This window comes from Symsagittifera roscoffensis, chromosome 1 (assembly GCF_963678635.1).
Source record: "Symsagittifera roscoffensis chromosome 1, txSymRosc1.1, whole genome shotgun sequence".
Lineage (NCBI taxonomy): Eukaryota > Metazoa > Xenacoelomorpha > Acoela > Convolutidae > Symsagittifera > Symsagittifera roscoffensis.
In genome coordinates this window covers 10,598,050-10,625,729 of record NC_087062.1, presented here as the reverse complement: position 1 = coordinate 10,625,729, position 27,680 = coordinate 10,598,050, and the positions used below count along the sequence as shown (strand labels likewise).

The 27,680-nt window shown below is 34.9% G+C and overlaps 1 protein-coding gene across 1 annotated transcript in view; it reads right to left on the bottom strand.

Moving 5' to 3' along the window:
* Positions 1-10,814: 10,814 nt before the first annotated feature.
* Positions 10,815-27,680, bottom strand: part of LOC134845265 (transient receptor potential cation channel subfamily M member-like 2) — a 65,212-nt gene continuing 48,346 nt past the window's right edge. The window contains exons 19-22 of the mRNA XM_063862249.1: positions 21,896-22,046; positions 18,708-18,766; positions 17,321-17,442; positions 10,815-11,529 (exon numbers count right to left, since the gene is read on the bottom strand). Of these exons, the coding sequence (XP_063718319.1) occupies positions 11,041-11,529; positions 17,321-17,442; positions 18,708-18,766; positions 21,896-22,046 (821 nt within the window). The 3' untranslated portion in view covers positions 10,815-11,040. The remainder of the gene's footprint in view (positions 11,530-17,320; positions 17,443-18,707; positions 18,767-21,895; positions 22,047-27,680) is intronic.

The window sequence follows — 27,680 nt, the reverse complement described above, 5'->3', positions numbered from 1 at the left end:
GTCTTACCCGAACTTTTACTGAAAAACCGTTCTGTTAACTGATTTCAATATTTGCGAATTTTCCTCCAATTGTCAAAAAGACTGAGGTTGGAAGAACCGATATTGGAGAGTAGATGAAGAAATTTGCAATCAAAAACGAATGGTTAAAACATCCTCAAAGAATGCTGATATCTAGTTTCAAGCTGGAAAATGGAACAGTTATAACTCCTCTGTTCAACTTTTGTTTGGAACTTGGCTCGCAGTGCACCAAAATTTATCGTTTTGTTCAATACTCTCCTTGGAAATAGTTCACGACTTTCGTTCAGTCTTTGGTTGATGCTAGACGAGAAGGAAGTGAAAACCCTTTGTCAGTAGTTGTAGCAGAAACGAAGAAGCTTTTAGGCAATTCCTCCTATGGATATCAGATGATGGATAGATCAAGGCATACAATCACAAAACATCTGACCGATGAAAAACTCAAAAGGCAATCAATGAACCACTGTTAAAAAGACTCAACACAGTTGAGGAAGACTTAAATGAGGTCCAACTGCTGAAATCCACCATTTAACACAGAGAAACCATCGTTGTTGGGTTTTTCAAACTTCAGTATGCAAAGCTGAGAATGTTGGAAATCTACTATAACTTCTTTGACAAGTTGTGTGAAGTAAACAAAATTGAAGAGTTGGAAATGGATACAGACTTGCTTTACTTAGCTGTTGCTGAAGAAAACTTTTATGATTGTATCCAACCAGAAAAAATAGAGACATTTGGGAAAAAATTAGGGAAAATGACTGCAGAGACTATTTCAGAGCAGATTCAAAATCTAATTTCTTCCCTCGAACGCGTTGCAGTATCCATAAAAAGCATGATAAGCGGGAGCCGGGACTGTTCAAAGAAGAATTTAGGTGTACATATATGCTATGTATATTAAGCAAAACCTATTGCTGCTACAATAACAAGTCAGTTAACTTCAAATTTAGCAGCAAAGGATTAAGCAAACGAGTTCTAGAAGATTCCGGAGACGAACCCATGTCAAAGTGCAGGAAATTGCTCGATAAGGCAATCAACCTAACATCTACAAATAGAGGATTCAGAACTGTAAACCATATGAGCAAACAAAGAAAGGACTTAGTTATTTTTATCCAAGAAGACAAGTTCAAGATGATGGAATTCATAGAAAACCATTGAACTTATAAGAAATGATGCAATGCATTAATTTTATATCAAGTGATGCAATGTGATAAACTTCTGATGGATGCAGTATTTTGTTTGTGTTTTACTTTAAAGTTGCGGTAAATTTCAAATAAGTTGCAGAGATTTATATACTTCCTTCGTATTTAATTTTTTTATCTCAAAAATTTGAACTTTTCCGAAGCTTCAGTGTTTTTCAGCTTTGTTTCAAGTAGATAGAAAACAAAATTATCAAATAAAGTAGTTAATAGGGCGAATTAAAACAAATCTTATCGTGTTTTGATGTTTCTATGAAAATTTTTTTGATAAAAATTCGAAGTTTTACCCAAAAAACTCTTACTATTGACATACCATACACCAAAAAACTAACTAAAAGATAGTCATTCCACAATCAACACGCAATTACACAGTGTTATTTAACAATTAGATAACGCGCGCCGGAATTTTTACAAAAAACTAGACATTTCAGCATAAAAACCAAAAACTTTTGTTTTTCTTACCATCTCACTGAAACCTTACAATTGGTATTCCCTATTTTAATACATTGTAGGCTCTATTACCTATCTTAATACATAGCATGGCGGACCGGAAATCTATAACGTATCTTAATACATGGGTTCCGCCATGCTCCACCCCCCTACCAACCCCCAACCCCTGATCACCGCCAACATCTACTACTCAACTGCGCATAATCAAAAATATTCTCATCAGTCTAATTTTTCATTTTTAGCTAACCTAATTTTCGGCAAACATTTTTGCTGCCTAAATTCGCTTATTACTGTGCCATGCTAAATTCAGCCCAAGCCCAAAGTTATTATAATCTCAATATTTTTTAAATCAATAATATCGATATTTATGATGGAACTTTTTCAGAGACTACGGATGAAGTTTGCAATTTTTATTTCAAAATTATCTCATGTATCTTAATACATGGGTCCGCCATGCTCCCCCCCTACCAACCCCCCACCCCTGATCACCGCCAACATTTACTACTCAACTGCGCATAATCAAAAATATTCTCATCAGTCTAAGTTTTCGTTTTTATTACCTAATTTTCGGCAAACATTTTTGCTGCCTAAATTAGCTTATTACTGTGCCATGCTAAATTCAGCCCAAGCCCAAAGTTATTATAATCTCAATATTTTTTAAATCAATAATATCGATATTTATCATGGAACTTTTTCAGAAACTACGGATGAAGTTTGCAATTTTTATTTCAAAATTATCTCATGTATCTTAATACATGGGTCCGCCATGCTCCCCCCCTACCAACCCCCCACCCCTGATCACCGCCATAATTTACTACTCAACTGCGCATAATCAAAAATATTCTCATCAGTCTAAGTTTTTGTTTTTAGCTAACCTAATTTTCGGCAAACATTTTTGCTGCCTAAATTAGCTTATTACTGTGCCATGCTAAATTCAGCCCAAGCCCAAAGATATTATAATCTCAATATTTTTTAAATCAATAATATCGGTATTTATTATGGAACTTTTTCAGAAACTACGGATGAAGTTTGCAATTTTTTTTTTTCAAAATTATCTCATTTTCTATTTAGTGCAGTTGCTACCTGTTGGCACCGCATTTTGGCGCAGCATTCCTGTCCAGTATAGTTTTTTACATAATTAAATGCATACATACACAATTATCACCATCAACAGACATTTTGTTTTTGAAAAACAAGGTCGAAAAGGAATGATGACAACAAGGCCAATGAAATCATTCGCAAACTTCAGGAAGATTTGAGAATATTTTATGGAAAATTGAAGTTGAAAAATAGTCAAACAGTTCAACAAGAAAAAGTAATCACTGAAAAGTCATCGACTTTAGAAAAGACTGTTTTGCGTTTGAAAACGGTTGAAGGACTTAAAACTCAGAACCGAGGAAGTTGAGAAATTAAGAGATGAGCTGAAAAGATCAAACGCCAAACTGGAAGAAAATTAGAGGCTCTTAGATTCGAATTAGAAAATCATTCAATACGTGAATAAACAAATAACAGATTCACAAATGAAGAAATTCAAGTTTCGGAAACTCCACAAATGTTACTGCCATGGTCAGGCAAGGGTCCACTAGCGGATCTGTACAAAATTCGTCTAGACCGGATTATAATTCGTTTAACAATACATCCCCCATGCAAAATACAGCCTCAAATATTTCACCCCATTTAATTAACAACCACTGGGAATCTGTCTAAATTGCCCGTGTTATTTGAATCGAGATCAACCGTACAAAACCCCCCTAATTAACTAGGGGCAAAAAAGTGTGATTTTTCAGGAATTATTTTTCAGTATAACCTAGACTTATATCAAAATGAACATTTTTAATTAAAAAAACTGATTGAAAGTACATTAACTTAGTTCATTAGGAGCGATCATTCGAATGCAATCCCACATAAAAATTGTGAAAAAAAATTGTTAAAATGCATACTTAATATTACAAAAGATTTCAGAATTAAAACATGTTTGATGAGGACAGTTTAAGGTAGCGTGGATTGTAGGTTGATCTAAAATTTGATAGTATAAGAACAAAACTGAAAGTTCTTCAATTAAACAAAACTATCCGAGACCAATTCAAGGGCAGTCGGAGCATTCAGGGCCCCTGTTAGTCTCCTTGTTCCGGTTTTCTGAGTAAGTGACGGAAAACTTGTACTCGAACTGTTTTTTTCTTCAGACAAGTTTCGACTTTTTAACAAGCCAATTTTTACAGAAGTTTTTTTATCATTCAAAAGGCATTGTTGTCTTGAGCTTAAGCTTGGAAAAATGTTTTACCTGTGATCATTTTTTGTAAAGTTACGGGGGCTTAAGATTGCCACTTTTACCAATTTGAGACAACAAATGCCCGATATATTTTGAATTGAGGCTAGTTAACCGGTCGTATTAGTTTTGTACGACTCAGAATTGCACACTTTGATTTTGTTCAAAACTTTGCAAAAATTTTTTCGCAAAAATTATTCGATATGAATTAAGTGACAGTCAGAACATTCAGGTGTTTGCCCTGATATACGAGCAGTCTTGTTATCATCGAAAACCGTTTGGAAGAAGAGTGAGGGCATTTTCAAAAAACTTTTTTTGAACGTTGTTTTGAGAATATGCAAGAAATGTAACAACAATCTGGGAAACATGGCTCACTGATCATGATCCAACTAATATCTACAGACCATACAGTGAAGTATTTTGCAGAAACTGGGAAAACAAAAAAGGGTTTGCTTGTTCCGTAAAAGACTTTTTTTATTAATAGATGTCCCTAAATGTTTTTGAATTTTTAGCACAATTTATGCTGGGCATTTTTTTGTTAAATTTAACCCAATTTGAGAAAACTGGATCCTTACGTAAAACTTTTCTTTCGCTGGGAAATTTGATAATTAATTTCCATTTTCGAAATCAGAAGGCTATCGCAGTCTTTGTGCCTATAAACTTTTGCTGTTCGATAGTGGAGTTTTCCTTCCTTTTAACACTGGAAATGCACTGAACTTGAAAAGAAATCGCCGCGAAAAATCAAAACTGAGCATGAACAAACTTCCAGACTTTTTCTTAAAAAAAAAACAAAACAAAAATCAGCAAAACCTATGTAAGAGTACTCACTTCCCTCATTTTTCTTAATCATATTCAGAATTGTCATAAATTACAAAAATTTAGTGAAAATTTTTAATTTTGAACTACCAAAATTCAACCCGACTCAGGTAACGTTTGAAAATCAACAAGTATAGATTATTTTTGTCTAGTGAACATTGTGATGCTTCTTCCCTAAACTGTAATGCCGTTAATTTAGACTTATGTTTTTGAAGTTGATAGTTTTGTTGACAAATCGTGAGATAATTGACTTAATGGGGGAAGCTTGACCCCAGACTGAGCGTCTTTTTGAGTCGGTGAATCAATCATGCATCACCTTATTATGTTGGTCTGCTAAAAGATTCATTTTTCATTTTTTATGCGAATAAATTGGTCTGCTAAACGATCGGTCCCCGAGAACTGGGCTAGGTCTTTTACCAGACCGACCTTTTACCAGAACACAAGGCAATAATTTAATTTTTTTTACCAGAACACAATGCAAATTAGTTGAAGATTTGAAAAAGAAATGGCTAGAACATACAAAAATTTGCTGAGAAGCCGTGAAACCGTTGTTTTAACCAGACCAAACGGCGTCATTACATCTGTCAATCAAATTTGTTTATCGAGTCTGGTAAAAAGTCCATGTTATAAGTTTTCCGGTAAAAGGTTTGTCCCCAACTGTAATATTAGTGATCGTTTTGCTGTTCTAGCAAGCAATAAATTGGGTAAGTCGAAATGCACAAAAAAGACTGAAGCATACTTCACAGCTTCTGAAATCTCCAAAAAGAACATAAAATGTGTTCGTTTCTGTTTCTTTTGCAAAAAAATGTTCAAATTTGATAATGTCTGTTCTACAGAAATTTTTGCCAAAGTACTTGGAAAACTATTGAAAACTATTGACAAATCTTATCTGGAACAGAAAAAAAATCTTGAACGACAATCAGAAGCAAGATTAATTGATCAATACAAAATTAAGTGCTTCAAATAGATTTTAAAAAATTGTTTAAGGACTATACAGAAATCTTTCAACTAAACAAAACAAGACTGCTCGTATCAGGGCAACGCCCTGAATGTTCCGAGTGCCTTTTAAGGTCTATGGAGGAGTATCAACATGAAAAAATTAAATGCAATAAAATAAAACTGTTTTTTTTTTCACAAAAAACCTAATTTAAATTTTTTTATTTAATTTTTTCATGTTATTACTGCTCCATAGACCTTAAGAGACAGTTAATACATACAAGGTTTCGCCTAGATACGAGCAGTCTTGTTATATTTAAATGAATTTGGCTAAAAACTTGTCTGATTCAAAAACCAAACATAGTCTAAGTTGAAGCAACTTCACCAATTTTAATGTACTCTGCGACAAATAATGAGGAAAAAACCTATATTGATCCTGATGTGCAGAACAAAACTGTAATGAAAATTTGAGGGAAACTTGGTGCTGGCAAAGAAAACTTTGATCAATCAGAGCAATCAAAACGGTTGTGAAAATTCAATTTTCGCCATCATATTTGTCGGACAAAATATTAGTGGTAGTTACAGGTTTGAAAACAAAAACACGGAAAAACTTTAGGGCATCAATACCAATTAAACAAAATATCTGCACTAGTATTATAAACATTTCTGTCTAAATTTTCCAATAAGTGTGTTTGCAGTGGTTTTCTTTCCTGATAGTCCAAAAAATTATTAGGGTTTCTTCAGTTTTCAAATCATGGAAAAGTACAGATCCAGGTAATTATAGTTCAAATAGCTGGCTCACTGTTTGCAAGAAAAAGTTTGGAATTAACCTATTTTCAAAAAAATATTTATTGCAAAAAATTGAATCTTATCCGCCAGACAAGTCGACAAACAAATTTATCCGACAAATAAATTTAAAAACAAATGCTCATGTTTACATGCTATGCTGAAAGCTACTGATTTAAAGAGAGATGCATTAGATCATAGATGATATCGTCGTGCCTGCATTGTTGACCAATAAACCCCTTCATTCTATTTATCATAACATTTGATATGGTAAAGTTATTACAATTATTGTTCATATCACAGAATGTGAAAACTGAAAATGATACCGCAGTAAAATTTTTGTTTCATAAACTTCAAAATCATACAAGACAAGCAGATATCAGCTCAGTACGGAAGCACGGCTCTTACTTGAAGCTCATAATTTGCGGCAGTTTTGTTTTTTTTTCCTACTTTTTTAATGATCTCTATTCTTCATCGCAGCATACCAAGTCCTGCCTGTTTGACTCGGTCAAATCTATTTAGAGCTTTCATAAAACTCCACAGAGACCCGGAAATTCTTCTAGCCACCGTTTGTTTGTTATTAACAGGTGCAGAAACAAAATACAATTAACTTTTCGAAAGAAAAGATCACAGGTCAAATTCAAATTTTTCTTGAACAAAACTGTCAATGGGCGAGATTTTCAAATAACTTGGAGTTTCAGTGGACAATGAGTAAAATAGAAGACACATGTTGACTTTTTGTTGCCGGGGTAGAAGCAAAATCAAAGATGATATTCAGAGAGACCGATCAGTTTTCTCGAGGATAATTTGATTTCTATTTTAAAGACTGTTTTCGCAAAAATGAGGGGGAAGATGTTTGGCCAGCAGTTAGCGATACCACTCAGTATAACCAAACTCTTCATTATTAAAAACAGTTTGCCCAATGGTTTCTTTGCAAAATCGAAAAATCAGAAAAACGTAGAGTTGAACCAATTGCAAGAACAATTCTATTCGAGAGTCGATATGACAGTGTTTAGGAATTGCTGGTGAAATTTAATATCAATACTACTTTGATTTAGTTTTTCACCTGTTGCTGAAGGAGACTTTTAATGAAACTATCATAATCTAAAAACTTTCTAACTTGGATTCTCAAACTTTACCTATTTCGTGCGTTCGACCAAATAGAAATACTTATTTGCTTAACCTGCAAATAAGTATCAAAAAAGATCATTTTGATGTAAATAAACTGTGAAATTTTTTCAGATAATGAATATGAGGTTTTTCGTTCAAAGATGAAAGTTTTTTATTTACGTTAAACCAATATTTTTTTGGGTATATTTTCTTAAAGCTAATTGCATGTTCACACGCCCACGCTTCAGTCACTTACCTTCAAGATTTTTCAGGGCTTCTCTCAAAGCCCTAGTCGATCAAGGGAGGTTATCTTGCAAGATTCTTGCAAGATTCTTTTAAAGAGGATGCATCTCTTTAAAAGATCTTGCAAGATTCTTATAAGATCTTGCAAGATAACCTCATTTAAAGATAACCTTTTTTACAAGATAACCTTTTTTTGCAAGTTTTTTGCAAGGGCTGTAAACCTCAAAAGAAACCCTTGATCTGTTCAGTTCTTTTCGTATTTTTGTTATATTCACAATAATTCCTTTTGTATTTTGTATATAAACGATTTCGAGGCCAAAACTTAATCAAAAAAATGATTTTTTATTTTCGAGTGCTGATAATGAGAACTTTTTGCAGTATTTCAAGTTGAACGCGATTCGTCAAGCAACATTTTGTCAAATTGATGGCATGTTTTGTAGAGCCTATTGAAAATCTTTTCATATCAATAAACCTGGCATAATAACTGAAAATGAAATATTCAAGCTGAACTTCGAACCACTTGCGATCCAGAAAGAAAAAGGAAAAAGATGAGAAAAATTTGAAATTCTGTTCCGCGAGTTTTTTTGTCAACAGCAAATAAATAAAAAGCTGCTAACAACATATTTAATCCACCTTCAGCTAATTTGGCTGCACTGCAATAGATTGCTTATAAGGTATGAAACCTTTTGTAAACCGCGCAGAGATGGAAAAAAGTCAAAAACCAAATTTTTCTGAGAAAAAAAAAGTCTGACACAAATACAGCTACATATTTTTTAAGACCCAAGAACAACTAAGCGTATAAAAAAATAAATTAACTTTTAAAAATCAGAAAAACCGAAATTTAAATTGAAATTAATAGAAGTGCCCATAAAAAGTTTCTAAAAAAATCGAAATCTAGAAACCAATTTTTGATTGATTTCAAAAATGACCAAAAAAATTCACAATATTACAAGATCAAAAACTGAGACTGCTATATTGCTCTAAAACATTAAAACTATGCAAAATCGAAGAACTAAAATATATGGTTCTTAAAGAAATATATTGCATTGCAAACAGTAGTAACAGAACGATAAAAAGCCGCTCAATAAAGTGCTCTAAAAAGTAAAAGTAGTAAAATGTCTCGAATATGATCTACAAATTAGAGATTGGGAGTCTCATGCATTAACCCGTCAACCATAAATGCTTAATAAATCACAAACACTAGCCACAAACAAAGCAAAAAGCAGACGCTATAAAATTTCCCATGCTACTGCCATGATTATAGCAAAAGCGCCCTCAAATAAGTGAATACTTTTAATGAACACGTTATTTGCGCGTTAGGTTAGTAAAATAGAAAGTTCGTACAAACACAGTTCGCTCGAAGGCTGGATAGTGTAATCAGATATCAACGAAATAAAAGAAAAAAATTTCTGGAAAATAAGCCGATATAGTTAAAGCCGAACGACCTCCAGCACCAAAATTAGTCGAACAATTTTATGAAAAACAATACTTTACAAGAGCTTTTACTTTGCCTGCAAACTTCAAACGATAGATGATACCAATACAATGACCATCCCATTACCTCATTAGTGGATATTGAACAGTTAATATTTGTTATTGTTTGACTATTCTCTGAGAAAAGTTAGTTATGAGAAAAAGTCTAGCACCCGGTTGCAAAACGCTTGCTTTTTGCCTGTGAAAAAATCAAATTATTGTCTGGAACTATGTTCTTTTTGCAGAAAAAACGTCCTGAAACAGTCGACGTCAGTTAATGAAACTTCAAAAATTCAACAAAAAGCGGCAACTGAGCCGACTAAACAAAAATAATTTTCCATAAAACCGAAAATATATATTGTTTTCAAGAACTTTAAATTTTATTCTAAGAAATTTAGCATTTTGTGCGATCCAGAATGAAGCCCAAAACGTCTGTTTTTTTAAAAATTTAACCCCAAATTAGGTCACTAAACCGAATATAGTTCTTAGGCGAAAAACAAATATATATACGAAGCCAAAACTAGTGAAAATCAAAACGTAGGAGTAATTCCCAGGTAGGCGAAGCGGAGCTTCGCACCATTTGCGATACAACACAATTAAGAACAAGCAAAATCAAAAAGAAAAACGTTGAAAGAAACCGGTGAAACAAAATTTTCGTATGTCTCGATGAAGGACACCTAGGGCTCAGCTAAAGCTGGAGGTACTTATTTACTATTTTTTGAATTATTGTCTGGAATTATGTTCTTTTTGCAGAAAAAAACGTCCTAAAACAGTCGACGTCAGTTAATGAAACTTCAAAAAATAAACAAAAAGCGGCAACTGAGCCGACTAAACAGAAATAATTCTCCATAAAACCGAAAATATATAATTTTTTTAAGAACTTTAAATTTTATTCTAAGAGATTTGGCATTTTGTGCGATCCAGAATGAAGCCCAAAACGTCTGTTTTTTTTTAATTTAACCCCAAATTAGCTCACTAAACCGAATATAGTTCTTAAGCGAAAAATAAATATATACGAAGCCAAAACTAGTAAAAATCAAAACGTAGGAGTAATTCCCAGATAGGCGAAGCGGAGCTTCGCACCATTTGCGATACCACACAATTAAGAACAAGCAAAATCAAAAAGAAAAATGTTGAAAGAAACCGGTGAAACAAAATTTTCGTATGTCTCGATGGAGGACACCTAGGGCTCAGCTAAACCTGGAGGTACATATTTACTATTTTTTGAATTTGTTACAGTGATACTGGACGAAATGCGTAGTTTCAAAGTTTTGACTTTTCCCTAAAACCTTAGTTGTTTCTCTACTAAAAAAATGATAAGACTGCAAGTTTTTGAGATTTCGAAATTTTCGCGAAGACCTAACCTTTCTCTTACAAAAAATTAAGGATTAGCTGCTTGCGCCGGAAAATTTTTCGCAACCGCTTCTTTTGATTGAAGTTTCTATCTGAGATTTGATCGGGTAATATGGCAAATGGCAGTCTGTGTATATCCGAAACTGGCTCTGTGTATGAAGTTCAAAACAATATCAAGTCATGATATTCTAATTCTATCAGAAAAAAATAGAAATTTAGATTACAATTTGTACATCAGCTTAAGTTAAAGGACGAAGTAGCACGGCGCTTGATGAAGGATTAATTATTGATTCTATTTGGGACCGGGCCGAGTCTAGCTTCTTGAGGCTGATGCCTGTTTAACACTCTGGTTCATCAAACTTTCGAGTCAAGGCAGTGTTGTTTGTTTCATCAAACTGTCTAGTCAGTGTTAGTTGGAATGAAACCAAATCCTGCTCCAACTGTTTTGTATTCGGAATTTTGGCTGCTTCTGACACCTGTTTTTGTTTTAGTTTGGTCCGGGAGTCCGCCAGGCCGAGCCTCTCTTTCTGAGGCCGATGCCTGTTTAACACTCTGATTCATCAAACTTTCAAGTCTAGCCAGTGTTGTTTTGATAGAAGCCAAGTCCGACTCGAACTGCTTTGTGCTGGGTCTTTCGGCTGCTTCGGACACCTGCTTTATTTTGGACCCGGAATCGAAATTCTCATCTGCACTCGGTTTTTTCTGCAACACACCCATTTTGCGCAAGGAGTTCTCGACGTTCTGGCTGGTCTTGGACAGTTTTCCGAGTCGTTTTTCTATTCGTGCCACCTTGTTCGAGATATTCTCCTCTACTTCTTTCGCTTGTTTCCGGAGGAGCTCGGCCGCTCTGAGGTCCTCCCATTTGTGCACTTGATGTTTCTCACTTGCCTATAAAATGGTACTTCTTCGGCTTTATATAATGAACAAAATTGGTTTTATTGAATTGAACTGACAAGATATTGTTTGTGAATTTTTCAGCTGCATAAAAAGTATGGTCTACCGTGACCTTGACACAAATATAATATGTCTTTATTATTCATATAACATTAAATCTTCTAGTTCACTGCTAGCGCAGTATCACATGGCAAGATTGGCAGAAAACTTTTTACTGAAAGTTAAATAAATTTTACAATAACATTAAAAATTTTCACTTAATTTGAGTATCACTTGAGAAATTCTGCTTTCTAATCCTGGCCATTTTAACTTTTTGCTTCTTCTCTTATCTTCCTCTGGTTCAGTTATGCAACATGGGTTCCATGATACTCTTGGGTCGAAAGTAGCATATCCAAACTGCGTGCGGAATAGATGTCGTCCTTGCACCCAAGCGGGTTTCCATTGGACGGTCCGAACGAGTTTTGAAGTATTCCATTTTCGCCCTCTTGGCTGTTAACGCAGTTTTAAGGAGTCGATCCCCGTTAATACTTCGGCTGGAACTTCCTTGACAGAATGCTTAATCGGATTTCCGAACCGTATTGGCTCCTTCCTTTTCAATTCTCCGATTCCCACTATCTTCAATGCTGGAATCTTCTGAGGCTTCAGTTGAAATTGTCGTCGCCTTTTGCGCGCCGGTTGATGTTTTTTTCTTAACTTTACCTTCACTTTATGGACTACCCTACTCAGCACTTGATCAGCCAGATCCTCCCATTTAGACGGCGAAAGGTCAAGTTTCTGGAAAGCGACTAAAGTTTTGTTCAGGTTCCGTTGATTTGTCAAGCACTCGTAGATTTTTTCCTTTTCCGACGATTTTCTTTGGAGTTGAGCTCGATTGATCCTCCGACCAAGCCTCCTGTTCGTCGTCCCTGTCACTGGTGATTCTCAGTCCCATTTTCTAATGTTCTTGAACTTCGGTTGCAACTTTCTCTCGTCGCGCCTCGTGTGCTGTTCATTTGTTAGTCCTCATTTTTTTCATGAGTGTTTCCTCCTGTGTTTTCGGTCTCGCCACCAATTTGGGTCCCTCTGTATCTGGTCTAACTCACTGAATCGCGAGATGCAATCCACCCCTGCTGCTGTTTCTTCGACGTCACAATCGCTGCGCTCTCTTAGAATCGTTCGCTTGGGAACTTGCATCTGCCTGATGTGGATGCTCCTAGATGTTCGCAAGTCCCTTGTGTCCAGTCGTTTAATAGGTTATTTTTCACCTCGGCTTTGATACTTTTTGGTAGACTGCCTCACAGTCATTCTGATGGTTGAGTCTGTCTCCGATGTGATGTGACTCTTCCTTCAAGTGGAATAAGGAATGGCTTCCCTCTCTCCCTCTTTGCATCCTTGATAAGCAGTTTCTTCGGTGATTTCGATGGTTTCTCTTCCTTATCTTCGATGAATGTCTTCTCCCACGAGCTCACTAAACTCCAGCTTTTGATTAAATTGACCTCTTTGAAATTGATTTACCCGTCATGTCGATAATTCTTCGTATGTCATTTATCGCCGCATCACATCTCTCCTTCTTCAACTTGGCGTTCGCTCCGAGCAGGTTATTCAACACTCTCATTCTCTCTTTTTCTCTCGCGGCTTGTAGTTGCTTCTTGAACATCGGGCTGGGGTCTGTACTCAATATCAATTTTCTGACTATCTTCACATTTTCTCCTGACTGGTCAATTATCTGCTTCAACTGGGATGCCGTCACGGCCAATCTTTTCAAGTTTTCTTTGTCTAGACGAACGGAACTAACTACAAAATTGTCACTAAATTTCTTTTATATATTTTTTGGTGAATCTCCTAAAGTGTGCTCGGAACGGCGATATCTGTTTTTTGTTTAATTCATCGGAGATCGCAAATAATTGCGGTGAGGCAAATTTTAATCGAGTTTTTTTTCTTGTAAAATTACTCCCAGTAATTGTTTAACTGTTTGTATCGTTCGTGCAATAAGACCGCGCCTTCTATGATCTCCAACAGGACAATACTTTTTTCGATATTATGTTTAGTACAAAGTTTTGTTTATAATTTTTTCCCTTTCAGCTCCGAAAAATGGTCCATTTATATCGATTGCGATATGCAATACGAATCGGTTTATCATACTTAGAAAAATAACCACAGCCGCCTTACCACTAGTTCAAATAGTAACATTTACCGACGAAAAAATTGAAAATCATTCAACTGCCAGCAACATGTGTATTTTTCCTTTTGTGTTTTTACGAAACTAGCATAATATAGTTGATGTTCTTAACCCGGCTGCGTGGGCAGTGACAGAAGCTTAGTGGATTTTTTTGGATTAGATGTTCAGCGGTCTTACATTATGAATGCCTTATTTAGCGTTCTCCTCCAGACAGTTAGCATTTTCTGCCAAATTTTTTATGTCTCTTGACAACACAAGTAGTTTTTTGACACTCCCAACACTGATTCCTGATCAGGTTGTCTTCTGTGATTTGTTTTTTGGACCGCTGGTCGCACGACCAGGGACCGCCAGACAATTATCCACCAAGATGCAATCGTCCACTACTGCTATCTGGTTCCAGCGGGATTTCGTATACGTTCCCGTTAACTGGAACCCTTGCTTGTCCTCCCTTTCCTCACTTCGTCCAGGTCGGTTCATCCACGGGTCTTCTGATAATAGCTTGGCTAGTAGACTTTGATCAGACAGTCTCGAACGATTGTATACGCCTTTTCGCTAGCTGTTCAAAAACTTGCAAGTCGTCTTTTCTGACTAGATTAGGCTAACTTCTTGTGAATCCCGTTCCATTTACTCTGTTGTTGTCAGGTCTACTACTATCATTAGAATCGGATCTTGTCCTACTGCATCCAACTGGTTTCGGGCTTCCCGGCTGTCGGTTGTTACTTCGGGCTCAATTCTGCCTCTGAATAGACCGCTCGTGCTTTATTGCCCTGGTTTTGTCCTGCCATTATGGATCGGTTTCCGGCTTCCCTGCTGGAAACTTCCTGTTGTCACATCGCGCTCAACGCTGTTCCTGGTGATGTGTGCTGCCGCCGCCTTATTTTTTTTTCAAAAATTGCTCTGTGTTTATGCCCCATTCAATTTTTTTCCCGGTAATTTCATGATTTTTGCTTTTTTCCGAGTTTCTTCTAAACAAGAACAGGATATTATACTGGGTAAAGACTCGAATTTTTTGTTGTTCTCAGTGGGCTTAAATCAACATCGTTTCGGTTTTTCTCACTTTTGGTTTCAACCCCAATTCTTTTCACTTTTATTTAGAGTTGGGTTTTCCTCAGTAATGTTTTCCATAACTTTACTTACTAGTTTTTCAGTTTTCATGCTCCAAAACATCTCTTTTCTAGACAATTCATAAACCATCTGGTATGAAAGTTTCTGTTGGTTTGACGCTTTTTATTTTTTTTTCAAAATTTCGGCCGGCATATCCACCAACCCACAAAAATCTGTTAAGAGTTCGTAGGTTCCCGTTGCCAATTGCATTACTTACGTCTAAACTGCAACTGCATTGCTTTGCTGTAACTGCAAATAGTTTCAGCTGACTTAAAGCATGATTTAAGTCCAGTAAAAAAACAAACGGGGCCTTTTGTTCAGTACTAGTTTGACTCTCAAAATCTAAGATTTTTGCGATGTTGGGTATCTAATACTTGTTTATGAACAGTTGCCTATGTATGGTTTTGGCAATTTCTTCTATTCGGATTTTCTTTGTTATAGCAATCTGCGCGATGAAAAGATACCTAAATTTGTATCAAAATTCTCCTCAAAGGGAGCATAGAATCAAATAGGCAAAGGGAGTATTCTAATTTTGAAGTCACTATGTGACTTTTTGATCTACCCTGACAAGCAAATAGTTGTTTAATTTTAAAAAAATTCTTAACAACCTTCCAACTGCTCGCACTTTAGGAAGCCAAACTTAGACATCTTTCTTAGAGCCGTCCTTCGAGTAGTCGAACCAACCAATTGTCCCTGTAGGTCCAGTAAGTCCCGTTATGCATCTGGTCCTCCTTTTGATTATCAAGAATAGTGCTCTTTTACTTCCCAGTCCACAGAGCGTAAATCTGTTTTCAACGCGCTCTAATGAGAATTGGCTTTTTTTGTAGTCCACGAACCGTTTTTCTAGTTGAAAAATTTTTGGGTTTCCTGGAGTTTTCAATAATTTGTTTTGTCGTAGCCCTGTTTAGAAACAACCGTGGGCTTCCAGTATCTACTGTCAGTTGAATTACGTGTATCTCAATCCAAGCTAACGCTTCTAGCGATTTCTTTTTGTTGGATTTTAGATCTCGCAATAGTTCGATTTTCTGTACCACCACTTGCTGCGTGATTTGTTTGATTCTTTTCGGTTGGGTGATTTTTCATTTTTTCCTTGACGTTTTTTGAACTCCTTTTCCCAATCGAGATGCCTGTCAAAACAGACTTAAACTCAGATTCAAAACAAGATTCAAGTATATCTAAAATCAGACTTCATTCTTCTTCTGATTTGTCCGATTCTTCTTTTATCTCACCTACTCACTAAGGTCTGTACATTTTCGCACGGCGATGAGGTTCATTGCAGTTGTTGCAAATTTTTCTCATCACAGGACAATTTTTTAGATGTCGGTTGCATTGATTTTTCTCTGTCGTATTTCTTGAATTCTTTAAAGATTCTGTTTATATTTGAGTACTTTTTATACTTTAAAATATTTATGTTTGTTTTGTCTTCGGTTCCTTCATTCGAATTCCTTATAGCCATAATCAATTCCTGGCTTTTTATTAGTTGGCTTGATTTTGTAAGCCACTGAACTGACCGCCGCGGTAATTTTCTGAAAAACAAGTGTAGTCTGTTTGCTATGTTTGAGCTTTATAGCCCTTTTCATTACCTCGTAGGATGTGAGTATTTCCGATGTCAGTTTGCCCTGAAATGATGTGTTCCGCGTTCTTGAGATGAACAGGTACCGAATTAAATCATCATCCAAGGTTCCTATTTCCAACCTAGCTGCTTGTACAGATAGCGCTGCATAAAATGCTTCGAGTGTCTCACTTTGTTCCTGACTATGACGGAATAGTTGATACGTTTCCTAAGTCACATAATCAACTTTTTTGAAACCGTCCTTGGCCACCATCACGTTATCTTTAAGTTTAATTTTTGATACCTCCACAAGTGAATGTGTTTGTAAATATCTTTTTTTGCCTTCCGTTGCCAACACTAAAAACAATCTAACTCTGAACCGCGTTGTAATAGATGTTGTGTCCGACTTTCGGGTCTTAAGCTTTTTGTTCTTCATTCTCTGGCACGACTTCATAACTGAGCTTCCTCGCTGCTGCTGCGCCAGCATCTTCGCCATCCCTAGGGGGTTTCCAATCTAGAAGGTAGATCCAATAAGTCCTCTTTTTCATCCGCTAGAAGCAATTCCGGGTTGACGTTTCCTTTCACTATTACCGCCATCAAAAAACTGTTTCGACTAGCCAAGAATATCGGTATACCCATGTCCGTGCGTTTGTCCTGTGCAAAGAATCCTGCTGACAGCGCCATGTGAAAACCTGAGGAACTATCTGATGTGTAAAACAAGTAATATTCAGAAATAGGTGAATTAGTCTCTGAACTTTGTCTCTTTTGTTATCAGCTTCTTCGTAGCTGCATAGAACCATAGACTGAGTCTTTCAGCTGCATAAATAATCTACTCTGCAGTGACCTTGATTCAATTATAATATGTTACAAGAATTTACATAACATTAAATCTTCAAGGTTAGTGCTAGCGCTTCAGAATACATTGGTTTTTTAAAAGATATTTCCGTATTCAAAATGTGACCGTGCTTTACCTTCAGCTCTCGCTTGATAAACTTCCACCTGGGCATCTCTCTCTTGACGATGGCCTTGATGACGTAATAGATCAGTTGGATGATGTTGAAGGGAGGCGGCAGCTCACTTTTATTCGCATATTCTGCAAAAAAAAAGATAATTGGAAAAAATAACATCTTAAGTTATCTGTTTAACAATCCCCCAAGTGGTCCCTATTGCACCTATAGTAATGAATAAGCACACAAATAACTAAATAAATGCTTAAGCTTATGTGGAATGGGGTAGTTAAAGAGATCCCTTCAGAGTTTTAATTCATAAAAAAGAATTTTGCTTGTTGCAGTAATCCATTAGAAAACAATCATGCGCGGTCATTTGTGGGGATCTGTAGAATGGCCCGGGCTGCCCACCATAGAAGATAATGCGCAACCATGCACATCCATGCAGGATTTGCATGGAAAATGATTAATCATACTTCGCCCATACATTGGTTTCGAAGACCCTCAAAATAACTTTTTAACGGAGTAAAATAGTAATAAAACGGTTTCTCATCATTATGCAAGCTGTTGGTAAAATATCAAAAATTTTCACCATGCAAATCATACGTCGCAACATATATGGTGCTACGTATGGAAGAGATTTTTCACCAATTTTTTTTTTCTCTAGAAAACCGTAAAATAGAGGTTAATTGACAAAAACGACTGAGAAAAAGTATCTCTAGTGCAAAGTATCCTTTTAATAAAGTTTAATTTTTTTTCTACCATGCAAACCATAGTGATTAGCATGCGATTAGCATGGGGTGTAGCGATTAGCATGCGTGCTGATCAGCATGCGAAAATGGAATTTCCGCTTTGATTTTTTTATGCTATCGTTAATTTTGTCGAACGCACTTAATATAAGTGGCGGAAGCTTGTTTGTATTCGTAAACTGAGAGGAGTACAAGAATAACTGCTTCATGTTAATCAGTACGCAATAGCTAAAGGGTCGGTCCCATTGAAAAAAGTGCTGTAAATGTTAAAACACCAAAAGAGATATGGAAAATTGGTTAAACTATATAAATGATTAGAGGGTACGGCACTAGTGAACAATCTCCCACTAAATAGATCAAGTGAATAAACTGCCTCCTAAAACTCAATGGCGAATTCGCCTAAAGTTAAATGGCAAATGCATGTACTACTGCATGTACTATACTCAAATCTGACTTTGAACCAAATGAACAATCTCCCTCCTAAATTTAATTAGGGGTGAAAATGTTCACTTGGTCCGGTTGTAAACTTAAACCACCGGCAGGATTCAACACAAAATTTCACTTCGGAACAATTAATTTCATCTGAAAACTCAAACAAAAAACTGGTCAGATTTGAAAGAAAAACGTAATCAATCTACGAAATAGATAAAAAACGTACTTACCCCCAGTGAGGAGGAATCGTGCGTACTTCCAATACTCCTGAGACATTTCTTGGATTTCCCTAAACCAATCATACCAACCAGTTATCGAGATAAAGTTCGGCTCTTTCACATCAAAAAGTCAAGAGGTTTTTTAAAAAAGGATAAGAGGATAAGATTGGACATATTGTGGCAAATGAACATATACAACTCAGTTAATATAAAAGAACCATTTGCAATACATGCCTCGCAAGGAATTACGTTAACGCATTGATTTTTGTTCCGACCATTGAAAATTCGAAGAAACTTTGTATTCGGGTGTGTTTTAGTTTTTTTTTTGCTTTTTGCCACCCTAATCAAGTTCCACAAATAATCATTGGACTGGGTTGAGTTATATATCATTTTAAAGCCCTTTACTCGAGAATTGAACGACATTAAAAACTAAAACATTTTTTTCACAGCGTCGAGAAAAACCGGTTTGAAACTTTTGTTTTTTGGTCTAATTTCGAGCTAATAAGTTGACCGTATATACTCACAATAGCTTATTTCAGCTTAATTTCAGCCATGAAAACTTAGTTTTATTCAAATAAAAGTAGTTTCTGGAGTTTATAGCGCATCTTCGGGAATCAAATTTGAAAACTCAGAAAAAATTTTAGCAAAAAAAAACTTTTTTTTAAAAAATGAAATTTTTAAGTTACTTTTATTTTTGTTTCGTTTTTTCTAGCGGTTTTTGTTCAAACACTGTTCTCCAATTGACTCATTTTACTATGATTCTGAAATATGCCTGAATTTTAATTTTTGCCTAGACTTTTTTTATCACAGCATGCAGAAAAAGGACGACACCAACTTGTAAATTTTTGTTTTTATTTTTTTAAATTTGGTCGGCACATTATGTGCTATTTGCACAGAAACCAGCTATCCTTGTTTAAGTATCGATTAAATGGAGCAACTAAAACTTTTGCTTTAATTTTTCAAGTATAGAGTACATGGAGCAAATGAAGTTTTTGCATTAGTTTTTCAAGTATTGATTATATGGAGCAATTAAAGTTTACGCATTCGTTTTTCAAGTATTGATTACATGGAGCAGCTAAAAATTTCGCATTAATTTTTTATATCATAGATTACATGGAGCAAATAAATTTTTTGCATAATTTTCTAAGTATAGATTGCATGGGGCAACTAAAATTTTTGCATTAACTTTTTAAGTATAGATTACATGGAACAACTAAATTTTTGGCATTAATTTTTTCAGTTTAGATTACATAGAGCAACTAAAAATTTTGCAATAGTTTGTTCAGTATAGATTACACGGAGCAACTAAAGTTTTCGCAATATTTTTTCAGTATAGATTACATGAAGCAACTAAAATTTGTGCATTCGTTTTATAGGTTATAGTTTACATGGAGCAAATAAAATGATTGCATTAACTTAATAAGCACAGATTACATGTAGTAACTAAAATTTTCGAATTAATTTTGTAAATATAGTTTACTTGGAGCAACTTGAGCTTTGGAAAGAGTCTCAATTATTGCCAGAAATTTAGACGCTATAATTTGTAAAATGTGTGTGGATTTCTTCTAGTTTCACTGCATATTGCTGCTAAAATTTTTGCATTATTTTTCAAGTATAGAATACATGGAGTAACTTCAGTTTTCGGATTAAATGTGCATGAAGCAACTAAATTTTTTGCATTAGTTTTTTTGATTATAGACTACATAAAGCAATTGAAATTTGCATTAATTTTGAAATACACACTACATAGAGCAATTAAATTTCTCTAATTAATTTTTCAAATATAGAATACATGGAGCAACTTAAGTTTTCCCATTAATTTTTCAGTATAGATTACAAGGAGCTACTAAATTTCTACCATTAATTTTTCAAATTAGATTACATGGAGCAAATAAAATTTTTGCATTAGTTTTTTAGGTTATAGATGAAGCAACTGAAGCAACTAAAATTTTTGAAACAATTTTTGAAATTTTTACATGAAGCAACTGAAATTTTTGCAATAGCTTTTGAAATATAGATTACATGGAGCAATTAAATTTTTTGCATTAATTTTTCAAGTATAGAATACCCGGAGCAACTTAAGTTTTCCCATTAATTTTTCAGTATAGATTATAAGGAGCTATTATAAGTTTTCGCATTAATTTTTTATAGACTAGATAGATTACACTTAACTCTATAGATTACATGGAGCAAATAAATTTTAGCAGAAATATTTTAAGTTTATATTACGTAGAGCAACTAAATGTTCGCATTAATTTTCTAAGTAAAGATTTTTTGGAGCAACTTTGGTTTTCAAAAGTCTCTTATTTATTGCCAGAAACTTAGACGCTATAATTCGCAAATTCCGTATGGATTTCTTTCTCGTTTCAGTGTATATTGCTGCAAAGATTAAAGAAATTGGTTGCTTTTCAAAACTGCCTTTGCAAATAGAAAAAAGTCATTAAAAGGGGCTCTGATACTCCAAAATATTGCAAAACTTTGAAAGTTTGTTCGAAAAAATTGAAAAACAGTACCAACTTTGTATTCTTTAAAATACTATTTTTCGTTTCATCAAACTTTCCTACGTAAAAAACAGTTGCGTTCCGATGGGGGGCCAAGGGGGGCTACCACTCTTCCTCAATTCTTGTTGCCCAATTCTTCCAAAGAGTCCCGCCTTTGGTATAACTTTACGACATCATTTTTTGGCTGACCAACTTCAAATTTTTTCTAAAGGCGCCTATGGCTCCAATATAATTAATTTTGAGGAGGGAGCGAGCGCCGAAAAAAATACGCAATTTTTTGGTCAAAGTTTTCCAAAAAGTGCCCAAAATCGGCTGCTTTTTCTGAAAAAAAAAATTGCATGCGGCGAAGAAAATTTTTAGCAATATAGGGTCCTTAGAGTGTTTTTGGAGAGCTCGGAAATCAAATTAGTTCACCTAAATTTTCCGCAAAAAGCGCCCCCCCCCCTAGAAAAACTTCTGCGCACGCCACTGGTAGTCAACAAAATTGGATACCTCTATCTAACTTAAAATGATGGAAACGCAGTAAAATCAGGTTAAATCAGGTGGCCTGGCGACCACTCTTCGAGACATTTGGAGTGCAGCGGTTGTCATCGTGATTCTCGATTGATGTGCTTTTTTGCTATTACTGTTAGCCTACTATAAATCAGCATAGAAACTCCTCTCGCCATATCTCTAATCATTACAGTTTATTTTGCTTACGTGAATCTGTAGCTGAAGAGAGCGATGAGGACGTTGAGAAGCATGACATTGGCTATTAGGATGTAGAGCATCTTGAGGACTAGCAGGACCCTCGTCTTCCAGCCCTCGTCCGGACACACTTCGTAGGGATACGTCAGCTCGTCAGTCGCAACTAAACAGAGCAAAGGGAAACTTGAATAATCGGTTGCTAAGCATACTTAAAACGAGAAGGGCCTAAAAACGAGAAAATTTTTATTTTTGTTTAAAATTTATGCTGTATTTCTGATGTGACTTGCTGCGGTGAAGGTTCCCGCATTGACAACACCAAGATTGAAATCGATTATAATCTATTTTATACAGACTTCCTATAAGTATTAAATCGATTGTATGTATACCAATTAGACACTAAAACCGATATTATAAGAATTTCCTACAGCTAAGATAAATTAAATAAATTGTGTAAAAAAGATTTAAATATCCAAAAAATGGATTTTTCAGTGTATCAAATTTCAATGGATTATGTCTGAAACCTTCAGAATCTGTATAATGCAATCGTTTTACATAAAAATGAATTTTGTGCTGAAAAAAACTTGCTACTTGGAAACCCGAAAGAGAAGTTTCATGCTTTAAAAAGTTCAATTAAAGGATGGATTTGATTTATTCGTTAAAGGGAGCTACAGTCACTTGAGAAGAAATGTTGCTAAAAAAATTACGAATTCAAACTGTGCGCTGGATAGGCGCACACTTTGATGTCTGTATGTCACTGGAATCCAGAGACAAGTCTTTAAACAAAATCCAACTGTGAATTTTGAAAAATTTCCGTTGATTTTGCTCACAAATACTTCTAACCTATATTTATCAGCACATTAGTTTTATTGCGGATTTCTCAACGAACGAATGTAGGTTGTTGTTCCGGATTGCACAAAAAGTAAGTTGATTACGCTGAATTGTAATGTATAAAATAATAGTGAGTGAATTCTGCAAACTATAAACGCATGCCGCAAAATTGTAAATTATGAAGTAACGAAGACAGATTTATTTGTTGATTCAACAAAAAATTCCGGATTCCTCAACTTTTGCATAACTTGTATATAACCTTGTATAAAATCTGCGATTATTTATTGCAAAATTAGTGTTTCTTCTAATTAAAATCTTCGTTCTATCTTTATGAAATGTGTTTATAAATAGTCGATAATTTGCATATAGAAAGTAGTAAAGTAAACACCAAAAAAGTTATACTGGTAACTATTAAACTGATTAACTCAAATCAAAAAGCGTGTGGTTACAATCGATGAGACAGTTGATAAACCCTTTTTTTTGTTTTCGACAAAATTTTTTATTTCAAAACAACATGTTTCAACTGATTGAAATTTCAATTCACAAAAAATCTAAGTATACATGTATATGTTGCAAGAACGGATGTTGCAAGATAAGAACCAAAGTGTAAAACAGTACTAAAATATGAATTTTTTTAAGTGATTGGGATAGTTTGACTGATCGGGGGAGGGGGGGAGTGCTGAACAAATAAGATTTTGGTTGATTCAACGCAACCCTATTTCCTTTCATCTGAATGCGTACAACAGATCTCTTTCAGCATCCTGATTTATTTTTTTAAAAAACATCGAGTAATTTAGATCAGTATGTCAGTATGAGCCGAAGTTTTTAATCAAGCAATGCACTATATAGGTTGCTTCATTATTATTGATTGAGCAAACTTATAAAGAAAAATAGCAACTGATTTCTTTTGAATACATGATGGTGATCTTTACTATAGAAATAGGTCCAAAGCCCGGAAATCTTTACTATAGAAATAATCAATCAATTCACTAGCTTTTTTGTTTCGCAAAACCTTTTTTACAGTGTACTGATTTAAGTTCCAAGCAAGCCCAAAAAGCTTACATCAGCAGGTCATTATGAGTCACAGTTTTAGTTCAAGCATTTTAGTTCACAGTTTTAATCATCTTTGGTTGCCAATGATTCATAAAGAATATTCGCAGTATCTTTCATTTTACGACATGATAAAGTTGACAATTGCTAATTTTTTAGACCTTGATTCCAGAGTACATCTTAATCTTGTATACAACTACGGACTAATTTTTAGTATTTGTTCTTTTCAAAACCCATTAACTTAGCCCATTGCCACAGCCAACTATATATTTTATCACTTCTTTTATCCCGATGCCAAAATTGAAGCAATTTTTCATTCGAGAGACCTAACAGTGATTCGCGTGCAGGCATTCGAGATGAAGGCAGATGATGAAATTGCATAACTCTTTATTTTTTGTAATTATTCCGATGATTAGATTTCATGATGAACTGCATATCACCAATTTTTAATTTCAGATTGTCAAACCTAACTTCAAATTTTTTATCTCACTTTTCAGGTGTTTTTGGCTATAACATTTTTCGATAACTTTACTGAGGCTCTCTTTTGCTTGTTTATCACAAGAAAAACAAGTCCTGTTCCAATAAATTTGCCGTCAAAACTTTGCAATTATTGTTAGGCCAGCCAACATTTTTTTCATTAATTGCTCGTTCCACGAACTTTTTGCAATTTTTCATCATGCGACCCATAAAGCAGTAAGGTTCAATTTCTGGAATTCTATTTCAATGTGTTTTTCAAAAGCAATATGTCGCGTAAAATTTTAGTAGGAAAAAAAGTATCATTACCTTGGTTTTCGCACTGAGACTCATAAATTTGCTGAAGTATGTTTTCATAGAACTGATTAGACAATTTTTCTTCACTTGCAGTTTCAATCAATTGTCTGCTCCCTAGAAAGCTTTCAAGTACTTTCATGCATGATACATTGGGTTGTTCCGACAAAGTATCAATGCATAGAATCTTACTATTGTCTCGACTTATTTCAACTGTGTTCCTTGGCAAAAATCATCGATCTCATGGAAGAGCCTTTTTTTTCATTTGCATGTACAAAGACATTGACATCAGCTTCATAAGATATCACTCGTCGTTTCACTGGATATTCATGCCACTTATAATTTCTCAAAGTTTCAAGAGCCTCCAAAGCAACGATAAAAAAAAGGTAATTAGTGGACAGCTTTGTCGTATGGGGGGTAAACGACAAGGCTCTCCCTTAATTGCATCAAATTTTTATCGTTGCTTTGGAGCATAATCTTGAAACTCTGAGACGACATCAGGGCTATGAGCACCCCGTGATACGACAAGTGATAGTTTATGCAGATATGTTAATGTCAATGTATATAAAATGATAATTCTTCAAAAAGAAAACCATTCACGCCAATTGTTGTTTTTGTTTTTCCTTAGATTTTTTGAGCATATTAAGCAGTGGCAATTAAACCTTTATGCAGTCTCTGAAATAACTACTTTGATCCACGCTGTCGAATGCTTTCGTTAAATCATCGCTCAGAACAAATTATTGATATTGCTGGTTGTCAACTTTTATATTCTGAATAAAAACAATTTGGTCTGTTTCAATTATCAGGCTAATCGAACTGAAGTTAGCTGCTGTTTTCTTTTTGTAGTGGTTTGATTAGCGCTCAGTGAATGGTTTTTAGCAACAAGTGATCGTTAAAGTATTGGAAGTAAATTTTGAGTGAAAAGAGTTTTATGTTGTTTGTACAATTCGGATGTCAAGCCACCTGGTTTTGGACTTATTAATGTCTTCAGCTTCCTAAGCATCTTTCATAGTATCGAAGCGGTCGAGATCTTCCACAATTCCATTCTTATAGGGATCTCTGGGATAACAAGTCACCTCGCCCAGTATCACGTGTGAACTTTTTAGACGACCTCCAGATTTACACTTGAAATCAATCTTGAATTTCTTTGGTTGCTTTATTCCTTGTTTAACAGCTTCGGGGTTACCATCGAAGACCTCCCTAACTATCATGTTCATACTTGCTAGTTTTTTTTTGCTGTCCTGTAATTTTAAGTGTTTCAAAACTTATTGTAGCACTAATTGTTCGGCTCATTTTCTAAACAATTTGTTTCAAGATTACCCTGAACTGTTTTTTCTCTCTTCTTTCTATGGTTTAATTTAATGCAAATTCTTCGCAAAAAAATCTCGAATTTTCTGTTTTTTGATAGCAGAGCACCTTGGATTGATATCGGAGTGATTAATTAATCTGAACTTACAGGATGGTTAAGTATCAGTACATTGTTATTGAGTATCCGCACTCGTAGGCTTTTTCGATAACTTCACCTTTTATTAGAGACAATTCAAGGCGGTTATGGTCACTCAGATTGTTTATGATAATAAAGAAGATCAAAACTTTCGTGAAACCGTTACTGAAAAGGTAGTTATTTCTAGTCGTAGTCAAGGTTTTTTTTTACCGGTGACTGTCTTGATCTGAGCTTAAATTCAGTGCTGCATTAGCCAATTACATGTCGTCAAAAATTGTTTTGCATTTTTAAAATCGTAAAATGTGCATTCACCCCCGCTTTCTTTCCACCCATTCTATCCTTTTTCACGTTGTTTCATGCCTTCAGATTCCCGGCCGGGACAATTTGGCTTCCTGGTTTGGTTTTTATAGTGTTTATAAAATCTTATGAAAAGATTGTAATCAAGAACTTGGAAACAAAACCAGCGTCCAATGTTGCAATTATGTCAACGTTTGAAGACAATTTCCAAACAGTAGAACGTGTCCAGCTTTTTTTTGATTGGTTGAAAACACTTTTTCAAGTTATTTGATTGGAATCTTAGTTGTATTTTGTTACTGAATCTTTCAAATTTGACCTCTTGGAGCAAAAGATTTTTAAAAGATCTGAGTTATCAAATTCTTTTAATTTTTTCTAGAAACTGAAAACTTTTGAGGCCGTTGTTAAGCATCCGGCGGTTCCAGGTTGCTATATGAAGCTTCAATTGACATGTTTTCAAAATCATCTCCACGGGTCTGGTGAGTATTCTGCTTCATTTGCAGTTTAGTCTAACAAGGAACTCTACCAATTGTCACCATGTTTGGTTTTTTCGATCTTCGTAATTTTTTTGATTTTCTTGAGTCAAAACTGTCTTTCTCTGTATTTTGGTGGTATTTATCTATCAAGTTTTCCATTGGGTGACTTTTGGAATCTTCTCGTTGATTAGGTTTTTTCCGTCCATATTGTCGATTGTAGCTTTTTACCAACGCAACAACTTATTAAGTTATAAATTTTTTCCGTCAACACTTTCTGTTTGCTGTGTTTTTTCTGGTTTTTTCAGTAATTTGTTGAGCTGACTTTCACGTCTTTCATAATTATGCTTGTCGTTTTCTGTAATTTTTTGCCGTTTTTTAAAATTTGTAGAACTTACTGGCACTCACGTGTTTCATTAAAATATTTGTCGTTTCTGCAATTTTAGCCATTTGTGTTATTTGTAGAACTGAGTGGCATTCACGTGTTTCAATAAATTGTTCTGTAATATTAAAATTTACTTACCGAGTTTTCTAATCAAACAGTGCAATTTATAGATTGTTTCATCATCCTTGATTGAGTAAGCCTATGAAGAATAATCGCAGATCCTTCCATTTGACGACATGGTGAATTTTGAAAAAATATCTTCGAATCCGAAAGCTACCAACTGTAGAAGTTACCGGCAAAATTAAGGGAATTTTCAAAATATGTGACAGATACATTCAAACTCGTATGAGCCTTGAAATTAAAATGGGTCAATTTTCACACCCCGGTTCCACCTACATTTATAACTGGTGTTCGATTTTTAGTACAAGTTATCTTCGATAACCATTAACTTAGCATGTTTCCGAAGCCAGCTGTCGTTTTCTGTAATTTTTGCCGTTTTTTGTATTATGTTGAATTTTTTGGCATTCACGAGTTTCATTAAAGTTTCATTAAAGT